At 46.1% G+C, this 10,230-nt stretch overlaps 1 protein-coding gene across 2 annotated transcripts in view; it reads left to right on the top strand.

Annotated features, from left to right (window-relative positions):
- rbm5 (RNA binding motif protein 5) overlaps nt 1-10,230 on the top strand; it is a 12,654-nt gene continuing 2,424 nt past the window's right edge. Inside the window, exons 1-19 of one of the 2 annotated variants that reach the window (XM_030778660.1) lie at nt 1-136; nt 984-1,024; nt 1,237-1,396; nt 1,972-2,127; nt 2,525-2,594; nt 3,770-3,843; nt 4,758-4,841; nt 5,489-5,549; nt 6,057-6,122; nt 6,400-6,560; nt 7,205-7,302; nt 7,570-7,657; nt 7,768-7,839; nt 8,025-8,091; nt 8,341-8,441; nt 8,752-8,896; nt 9,080-9,171; nt 9,627-9,794; nt 10,054-10,194. In XM_030778660.1, coding sequence (XP_030634520.1) covers nt 1,008-1,024; nt 1,237-1,396; nt 1,972-2,127; nt 2,525-2,594; nt 3,770-3,843; nt 4,758-4,841; nt 5,489-5,549; nt 6,057-6,122; nt 6,400-6,560; nt 7,205-7,302; nt 7,570-7,657; nt 7,768-7,839; nt 8,025-8,091; nt 8,341-8,441; nt 8,752-8,896; nt 9,080-9,171; nt 9,627-9,794; nt 10,054-10,194 — 1,821 coding nt within the window. In that variant the 5' untranslated portion in view covers nt 1-136; nt 984-1,007. Of the gene's footprint in view, nt 137-983; nt 1,025-1,236; nt 1,397-1,971; nt 2,128-2,524; nt 2,595-3,769; nt 3,844-4,757; nt 4,842-5,488; nt 5,550-6,056; nt 6,123-6,399; nt 6,561-7,204; nt 7,303-7,569; nt 7,658-7,767; nt 7,840-8,024; nt 8,092-8,340; nt 8,442-8,751; nt 8,897-9,076; nt 9,172-9,626; nt 9,795-10,053; nt 10,195-10,230 lie in introns of both variants that reach the window. The other variant, XM_030778659.1, reaches the window with a different exon arrangement.

Here is a 10,230-nt window from a genome sequence, read left to right as displayed (position 1 = left end):
TTAGAGGTACACCATTTTTGTCACAGATGAAATAGATTCGAGAATATTCTTGTGGTCCTGCTAACACCAAGAAAAGACCGTTCGGCATTTTCACAGTTAGCGCAGTCTAAAGGAACTTTGCTTCGAACGTTATTTGGTGAGACATGATTACCAAATGTTCATTATGTTTAACGGAAACATTGTTTTTCTCAAGAGAGTCCCTCAACAGCAAACGGACGCCATTTTAGTCTTTCCATTTCATGCAAAGTTAACGTACTCAGATTGCTAAGGAGTTAAACCTGAGATTTGTGTGATTTTTTTTCTTTTCTGTTTAAATAAATTCAGTTCTGTTTGTGCTGGTTATTAAATTTGTTCTTAGTTAAAGCCATTATTTTTACAGGATGAATCCTCATATCTGGCCATTTTAGCCAGCCAGCTAGCTAGCTAACTGGCTAACGTTAATGGTTGCCATGACCTTGGAAGGGAAGTTTAGTCTTTTTGTGGCTTTGATAGAAACTGTTCTTTATACGGAGGTAGACGGTGTCAGTTAAGATAACATGTTACCTCGCTGTCGTCCTGAAAAGAAATGCTGTTAGGCTTATTTTGGCATCAAGGTTGACGTCAACATTATTGTGTAACGTTGCTGTCTAACGTTTGCCAACATGTCGGACATTTAGTAGGACGGAAATCAAACAGCTCCCAAACGCCACTGTAAGAGTAGAGAACCCATGCATTATTTTGTACCTGGATTTGATAACTGTTTTGTCATATTTTGCCCCCGAATGTCACAACGATACATTTCTATATCAGACATTTCACTGATGTAATTTAAGCGTAAGGGTCTTCGCTTCTGGTATAGGTGTCAGAGATGTAATAATGACTGTGAATAATTGTCGCAGTGATACTGTAGGTTGTGTTGTGAACTGCAAATATGAAGATTAAACGTTGCAATGTAATGTATATGTAACCATTCCCTGTTGAATTTCACCTCCGTTTCGTTTCAGACAACAAATTTGCTGACGCAGGAAATGGGTGCAGATAAACGGTCAGTGTCGTCATATGTTGCTTTATACTTCAATGAGATTCTAAGTCTGTTTTTTGCCGTTAAAGTAATAATCTGAAAATTCATATGAGCTGAAAACCGAGGTAATTTTTGTTTGAAGTACTTAATGCATTCCAGATATGGACCTAACTGTACTCAGCTTGACTCTAAGCTGGTAATGAGAAAGGAGTAATGAGGCGTTTGTTCGCGTGCAGGGTTAGCCGTTCAGAACGCAGCGGCCGGTATGGTTCTGAGCAGTCTCGTGACGACTCGGACCGGAGAGATCGACGGGACCGCGACTACGATCGTGGGCATGATTTCCGCCGTGGCGACAGACACGACGGGGATCGATACTGGAGCAGGGACAGTCCAGACGTAAGGGATATGAGGACATTGTTACTGCACACTTAAGCCTGGCTAGACACTTCAAACCGTACGCAGATAAAATTGAGTTTAGTCATCGCATAACTGTATAACTTCACAGAGTGCAAATATGAGTTTTGTGTGTGTTTTTTTTCTGTCTGGAAACTTAAAAATTTAAATTGTTTAAGCTCAAGGCAGAAGACCGTGTTGATAATAAATTATACCTGTAATGAGAAGTTTTCTAACATGGCATTATAATTTCGTTGTAATAATGCATATTATTATGACGCTGTATCAGTTATCTATCATCATAATGCATTGATTGTGTGTGTGAGATTGTGTGTGGGCAGTGGTATATTTTTGCTGGTTTAACAGTACTGTGTAGGCTAGATAAGCTTTCACAGCTGCTGTGTGGTCTAATTTAGCCAATGACTTAAAGTAATTAGCCATATTGTTGGGATTTTGTAGAGTAACAGGAATGATGTCAGTCTCATCCCAGCATGGTCAAAGGCATTTTTAACTCTTGTTTAAAACGGCGTAAAAAGCTATGGGCTCACTGGGCGTGTTCTCCCCTGTCCCGTGATCAGAGAGGTCGTAAGCGCCGTAGCAGCGATGGGTCTGACGACGGGCATCACTCTGATGGAGATTATTCAGAGCACGACTACAGGGGAGACCCTAACGACGAGAAAGAGAGCAAAACCATCATGCTCCGCGGACTACCCATCAATGTCACCGAGGCAGATGTAAGCGCCTGACGAGACCATCCTGTCCTGCATCCGTATAGCAGCATCACAGTTCTTGGGTTTCGGGAAATGCTGATCTGGGATCAGGTTTTGCCTTTAGTTCGTCTGAATAAATGCAGTTATATGAAATAAGGGGAACTGGTCCTTGATCAGCAAAGTTCCTGTTAGACATTTGACACACACACATTAGCGCAGCGGCTGTTTGTTCTAGTGCCATAATGAATTGGGCGTTCTTCTGAACATACAGATGAAAGCGGAAAAATCAATTTGTTAGTGGCGAGTAACAGAAGGGACACGATTATTTGGGGGGGGGGGGGGGGGGGGTAGACCTGCTTTTACCTCTCGATAATGAGAGAGAATTCAACAGCGAACGAGACCTGTAACTTTTCTGTTTCAGATCCGAGGGGCCATAGAACAGCTGGAAGGTCCTCAGCCGATGGACGTGCGCCTGATGAAGAAGAGAACAGGTGAGGCTCGAGTCCCAGGGATCCCTCCTCTCCTGATCTTTGACCACTGGGCCAACCTGCTTCAGCGCAAGCAGCTTTTGCCATAGCAACGCACGGGGCTGTCTGTCCCAGTCAGAAATAGCTTAGTCGCAGTCAAACCCGTCCGAGTCGGGGGGGATTGTGGAATGAGGAGGTAAGTTTTCTGAGTCGAGTCAGTTTGAGACATCTCCAAATTGACTCAATAATGAGTTGAAGTCCCCCCCCCCAACCCCACTTTAGGTCTGTAGCACTATATGATATATATGTCTTTTTTTTTTTGCATGAAAAGGGTCCATTTGTAGTCTTTTGTCCTTAAATCTTATGCTGGGGAAAATGAAACTGATGGAAATTGCTGTGAGATAAGGTCATGTTTCTGTCAGTGTTTTGTGAGATGTCATTGAGTATGGCGCCGGGCTGCAGACGTACACAGACATTCGCTCAACAACCCTGCACTGCACCGAGTGGAAAATTCCTCAAACCGTTCCAGTTTTTTGTTGTGTTTTTTTTATTTTTTTTTCTTGTTTTTTTGTTTGCAGTATCTCTGTCATGAGTTATCATGTCTGATGTACTCTGAGACTAGCCTGAGTGTATGAGATTGAATTTATCAGTTAGTCTGACTGTTTTGTATTTGTGTATTTTTACTCAGAGTCTTAATCCTATGAACTTAATTATTTCGATCATTTTAATCTAATGCATCAGGTGCTCTGGTCTAATACCTTGCCTATGCACAGACTAGATTATGCAGTCGGCTGGTCGTTCAGTGAAGCCGACAACCTTTTATTTAAGGGCTGTGTAGCAAAACTAGCCCATCAGGAAACGTGTTGTATTTGTGGGAACATTTTTCTGAATCTGCTCCCCTGCGGGTACGAGTGTGTTAAGACACTCCAGGGTTGTTGGGCGGATGCCTCTGTCGTCTGTGTGCCCGGTCCGCCGCCCCAAACGGGCCCTGCGCGACCAGGCGCTGTTTACTAGGCTCGTGCGGTCTCACTGATGATTGGCAGGGATTTCGTTGCTATGGCAAAAGTCTGAGATGCAGCCCCTCCCGCCGTTGAGCCTGTCTGGGTGGCTACGAAGCAGTTTGTGACAGAGTTTGACTGTTTTACCATTGAACTCTTAACACTAACGCTCCTCCCGTCTATATCTGAATGCCTCTCTAGGTGTAAGCCGAGGCTTCGCCTTCGTGGAGTTTTATCACTTGCAAGATGCTACCCGGTGGATGGAGACCAATCAGGTTGCTTCCTAATCACCAAGTCTAGAATAAATACCGTGGGGAAAGGTGGCAAAAAAGAGGGAAAGAAAGAAAGGAAAAAAAAAAAAGGATTTAAGTGCCACCGCATTTAACTATGGGCACTTCCGGACCGTTTTTCCTTTGGAAGACAAGGTGTGACTAAACAAGGGTCCAGAGGAAAAACTGACCAGTTTTAAGAATGAAGGGGGAAAAATTCAAAGCAGGAAACAACTGTGTTGCCCTAAAAATGAAAAAAAATGCTCTAAATGTCAAGTAGTGACCTTTTGCAGGAGTGATTCAGAACCATAAACAGAAATCAAAATATTGAGTTTTTCCTCTAAATATTACGTAAGTTTGAAACACAAGTTTATAGTAAAGTCACATGTTACAGTTTATAGACTTGGGTCATTTCTAGTTAATGTTGCTTGAGAGACAGATGGATTTTTCAGTAGTGTTTTTTCCCCCCCCCCCTCCTGAGGCATTTAGTTTTTCCTGCCTTGTTTGTGTAAACACATGCATTTATGGACTTTGAGGCATGAGTAAATGAGAGTATATGTGTGAGACAGACGAGAGGAGGAGGACAGTTTACATGTTCCTTTGAGTATTTGAAAACAGCAGCTGCTCTGCTCTCACTGTGGATATGGAGACACAGGGCTCGGTCCCCTCTAACTCAGCTATACACTCTGTTCCGGTCTAATCCGGACACGCGGGTCCCAAACACAGTGATCACACACACACACGCACACACACGCACACGCAGATGCAGACGCACCCACACTGAAACGCTCAGACGCACACATTGAATCATCCGGGGGCGATCCTTCCCGTGCCTGTAGTGGTTGCTCTTGTCCTGAAACGACAGAGAGGTGCGGACGAACAGAAATGACCATGGTCTCTGTGTTTTCTCCCTCCTGCAGAAACTGCTGTCCATCCAAGGCAAGACCGTCGCCATGCACTACAGTAACACCAGACACAAGTTTGAGGACTGGCTCTGCAACTCAGTAAGTTCCCGCAGCACTGCCCTGGACTGACCTGTCACGCCGGCAGTCTGACACCAGCCCTGTGCGTGTGTGTGTGTGTGTATATGCTCAGGCCAAATGAATTGGCACGCTGAATACACTGTTTACTGTGTAAAAAAAAAAAAGGGGGGGGGGGGTTAAAAGAAAGGATGACTGAAACAATTCCAGGTAGCTGATTGCTTCAACAAAATGCAGAGAGACATTTAAATAAAAAGCAGTCCTGTTCTCAGAATCAGATCTAATCAACAGTGTCGCAATGTGTCGCTCAGGCAAATTTGGGATGTCACTGGTGGTCCCTTTAGAGGGAAAACAACCAAATCTGATGACAGTGTGAGAACAGGAAAGCAAACTGTACACGGTCATTACATAAACACAAGGACAGCTAGAGAAAACCAACCGACACCAGTAAACTGTTTCCCACACAGTTAGGGTAAACTACCAGGAGAAACTAGCGGTCACACACTAACAGGTGGTTTATCCAGACAAGTAGACTGATAGATGAGTCGCATGCTCCTCATCCTGAGTACTCTGATCAGCAAGAGAGTGCCTCCTGGTGGTGATGTTGTGAAGTAGCTGAGATGGTCAGAGAGCTGTGTGAATTTAAACAATCTGACCCGGTTGCCTTACAGTGTGGCCTGTATAATTTCCGACGGAGACTCAAGTGCTTCAGGTGTGGTGCCGCCAAAGCAGGTGAGTCCCCACCGCCCAGACCACGCCCATCTGGTTCTGTCCAATCAGAGAGGACGCCAGATGTGTGGAGGCAGTACGATGGGTAACAAAGTACCTGCTGCAGATGGTTTAGACATATGAGCTTTTTTTTTCCCCATGTTCCATAGTAGCTAATCTCATTCATATGTAACTAGCCAAAGTAGTGTCGACTCATTCTGTCAAAATCAGATCTGTCAGTAACATAACATTATTGCGGAAAGCGTAATATGATCAGAATTTTCCAGTTTTGTTGTGGTTCGTACAGTATCATAGTGCTTTTTACCTGCAGCAGGAACAGTATTACCTTAGGGTTCTTACAGTGACACCAACGAATTCCTCCCAAGATGCATCAGCCTTAGAGCTGTTTGTCTGGACTGAACACGTTCTTTTGGGTTCTTCCCACGATGCCTGTAATTGCTCTTTTTGTTCCGCTGTGTGAGGCCAACGATGACAGTCCTGGTTTCCTGTTTTTTTTTCCCCCCTCCACAGACTCGGAGAACAGCAGCACGGCCACGCCCACTGACACCCAGGCCAGCGGGGATTACTATGGCGACAGTAAGACCCTCCCCCCTCTGTTTAGTTATATTTATTAATTTGCTCACGTAGGAGACGCTTGTATACACTGTCAGCCCTGAGTTTGGCATCCTGTGCTTTTAATGTCAGCCGTGGATACAAACCCATTGTTATACTCGTCTGAGTAAGACGCAGGACCTGTTTGTACTATGACCCGTATGAATTAAACTGTGTTTAGAGCAGATTATAGAATCTGCATAAGCGAGGGTGTGTATGAACAATCAGGTGACGCTGTGTGTGTGTGTTTTTGTGTTTGTAGCCATTATCCTGAGGAACATTGCCCCTCACTCGACAGTGGAAGCCATCATGGCTGCCCTGGCACCTTATGCCAACCTGTCACCGGGCAACATCCGCCTCATTAAGGACAAGCAGACGGGTCAGAACCGAGGCTTTGCCTTCGTTCAGCTCTCCTCTCCTCTGGTACGACACTGAACTGACACAAACACATACACACACACACACGTACACACACACGTGCACGTACGCACGCACACTTCTCTCTTCTCATTTAGCAACCCCGAAGTCTCAGACACGCTCACGTGCGCACACACACACACACATACATACACACTTGCTTCTTGTTTAGCGAGCCTAAAAACCTTATTCTCTCTCACAAACTTAGACAAGCAGTTTCTCTCTCTCTCTCTCGCATGCACACACACACACACACACACTGTCTCACAGAGAAGTGCCCAGCTCCCTCAGACTGGCTGACGGTTCCAAAGTAAGAGAGAATGCAGCTCTTTCTGGGAACCTGAAAGGTTCTGGGAACCCAATTTGATTACTCACTTTGTAAACTTCCGCAGTACGATCCACACAGTTGCTCTCAGCTCTTAGGGATATTTATTTGTCTTGTTTGCTTTTCTGTGTGTATTTTAAAGTCTTTGTTTACCGACAGTTGCATTCTCATTTTTCCTGTTGTTTCTGTGACGTTTGATCTCTGATAAGAACTGCATTAACTCTGCAGCGATGACTTTGCAGCTCTCACACTGACAGGGTTTTTTTTTTTTTTTTCTTTTGTTTGTTTGTTGGGGTTTTTTTTTTTTTGGGTCGTCGTAATGAAGGAGGCGTCCCAGCTGCTGACCATTCTCCAGGGCCTGCAGCCTCCCCTGAAACTCGACAGCAAGACGATTGGCGTGGATTACGCCAAGAGCGCTCGCAAGTTAGTCTACACGCCTCCTGTTTATCCGAAAGTTTATCTTAGAAAAAACCCAAAGGCTGTGTATAGCTGGATGCCAAAGCACTCAAAAGACATTGACTTTACGGTAATAGAGAAATATTTTATCAGTGTGATGACTGCTGTGTTGAGGAAGGTGACACGCTGATGCTCTTTTGAGATTGTACTTGAGTTTTGAAACCCACTTGTGTGAGGTGTAGAGTAATGAGAATGAGGTTAATGAAGTAACGTTGGTCTGGGCTGTCTTTCCAGAGACCTGCTGTTGCCCGATGGAAACCGCATCAGTGCCTTCTCAGTAGCCAGTACTGCCATAGCCGCTGCCCAGTGGTCCTCCAGTCAGGTAAACTCACCTGGACCGCAGGTGTGCTGAGTAGTCTTCAAACCAAATTGTGTGTGACAGTCAGAATTAATGTGTACTTCTGTGTGTGTGTGTGTGTGTGACTTGCACAGGCCCAGCAGAGTGTGGAAAGTGGATCAGAGTACAGTTACCTCCAGGAAGGATATGTTCCTTATTCACAACAGGTAAACTGGACCCCAGACCTGTCACTCTTCTGTCACCACAAACACACACACGCATGCACACATGACACCGGTTACCCAGGCCTGCCGGAGTGTTTCCACAGGGTTGACTGTAGACATTCAGTACACACACAAAGCCAGAGCCCTGTTGGGAGTCTAATGGTGTTGCTGTGTGGTGTTTTGTTCAGGAGTACCAGGCCTACTACCAACAGACCGCAGCTGTGGATCCATCCCAGGCCAACGGCATTCTGGGAGGTGAGTTTTAACAGCATGTTTACCAAAATGTTCAGTCTGTGAATTGTATTGACTCTTTTGTTTTATTTATTCATTTCTTTCTTTATTTTTTTTAAACAAGCATTTTATTCATCCTGCCTGAAGATCTTAACTGTGATTTGGGTGGTGTTAGTTGGAGGTGATGGAGAGAGAAGGAGCTGGTTAAACGCAGAGAGAGATGATGGTTGTAATTTAATGTGTGTGTGTGTGTGTGTGTGTGTGTGTGTGTAGCTGCCCCAGGAGTTAAGGTTCTCCCAGCCACCACTCCAGTGGTCATTTCCCAGAGTCCCCAGGTCTACCAGTCACACATCATCAGCCAACCTGCCACTCAGGTGAGTCTGAGCTCCGCCCACACGCTCTCAAACACCCCACCCCCCCGACATCCGAGTGAAAGGTCTTTCGAAAAAGCCTCCACTTCATTTGTCTAACACCAGTGTCAGGTCTTTCTCTTAATGTCGGCGATCAAGTTCAGCCGTGACACCGAGTGTGTTGAACTTTGGTAGACGCTGTAAAGACATACAGTGCAGAAGGCTCAGCTGAGACGTGCTCATGGGTTTTTTTTGGGTGTGTTTTCAGCCTGTAGCGTTTGGTCATGGAAGCTGTAGAGTGTATGTTTAAGTGGCTGGATGGTGTTTATTACAGACATTACAGGGTGTGCATCAGATAGAGGGGAAACCACAGACAGTCACCGCGGCCGCCACCATCTCTGCTCCCGCCACCTCTGTCGTCGTGGCAACCACCACAGCTACTGCCACATCGATCGCCACTGCCGAGGCTGGCAAGACAGGTCAGGGCACACCTGAGTGATTCACTCGCACACCTTTGGTGTGGCTAAACTGGTCCGTCGGCATTCATGCTGGTTTGGTCAGTGGATAGTGTGAGGCTACACTGGTCTGTTGACATTCGTACTGGTTTGGTCAGCGAATAGTGTGAGTATTTGCTGAAATGTATTTCCTCTTTTCCCCAGCAGCTGTTCCTGATACCTCCACGTACCAGTACGATGAATCATCAGGGTACTACTACGACCCTCAGACGGGACTGTATTACGACCCCAACACACACGTAAGAGAGCTTCAGTATTCACTCGCAGGGCTGCCCTTAGCTTGGCTCACTGTGACGCATGCCAGGCACTTTGACCTCTCTACGGGAATAACAGACTTTACTGTGACACATGCCCTGCACTTTGACCTCTCTACGGGAATAACAGTCTTTACTGTGACACATGCCCTGCACTTTGACCTCTCTACGGGAATAACAGACTTTATTGTGCCACTGCTGGTTCCTACAGGCTGAAAACACGTCTTTGTAAAAGCAGAAACCGTCTGGTTTGTGTCCAAAGTAAACAGAGTTTATCTCTGGTTGTTTTCTTTAGTAGACTGGCCCAAACCAGTCAGGATTGTCAGGGATGTGTTGAAGCCTTTAGAATTGAATCATGTGTAAGGTTCCCCAGGAATGAGGCTGGTGCGGTCGGCTGTAATCGGAGCCGTGACATTCTGGTTCCTTTCCCCTGTGTGCAGTATTACTACAACTCTCAGACTCAGCAGTACCTGTACTGGGACAGTGAGAAACAGACGTACGCGCCTGCCACCGACTACAGCGCCGGCGCTCAGGCCAACGCCTCGGCCACGCCCGCCAAAGAAGCCAAGGAGAAGAAAGAGAAACCCAAGAACAAGACCGCCCAGCAAGTAAGCTCCCTCTCACACACACACACGCTCACGCACACACACACTCACAGTCACACATGTACACACACACACCTGTCCACAGGCACAGGTCTCCACTCTGAGGGTAGTGTGGATGTTGGTCTTTGTGTGGCTGGCTGTTTTTTTGTGTCAGGTCGTTTGATGTGTGTGTGCGTGCGTGCGTGCGTGTGTGTTTTGGCTCAGTGTGGTGTTTATGTGGAGACTGAGTGAGTGTTAATGGGTGTAACTCACTGTGTATCAGATTGCCAAAGACATGGAGCGCTGGGCTAAGAGTCTGAACAAACAGAAAGAGAACTTCAAGAGCAGCTTCCAGCCCATCAGTCAGGAGGAGAGGAAAGAGGCCGCCGCCGCCGACGCAGGCTTCACACTGTTTGAGAAGAAGGTAAGGACCACACACACACACGCACGCACGCGCACA

The sequence above is a fragment of the Chanos chanos genome, chromosome 6, assembly GCF_902362185.1.
Source record: "Chanos chanos chromosome 6, fChaCha1.1, whole genome shotgun sequence".
NCBI classification, from domain to species: domain Eukaryota; kingdom Metazoa; phylum Chordata; class Actinopteri; order Gonorynchiformes; family Chanidae; genus Chanos; species Chanos chanos.
The sequence above is the reverse complement of the archived record's forward strand: the minus strand, read 5'-3'. Positions and strand labels throughout refer to the sequence as shown.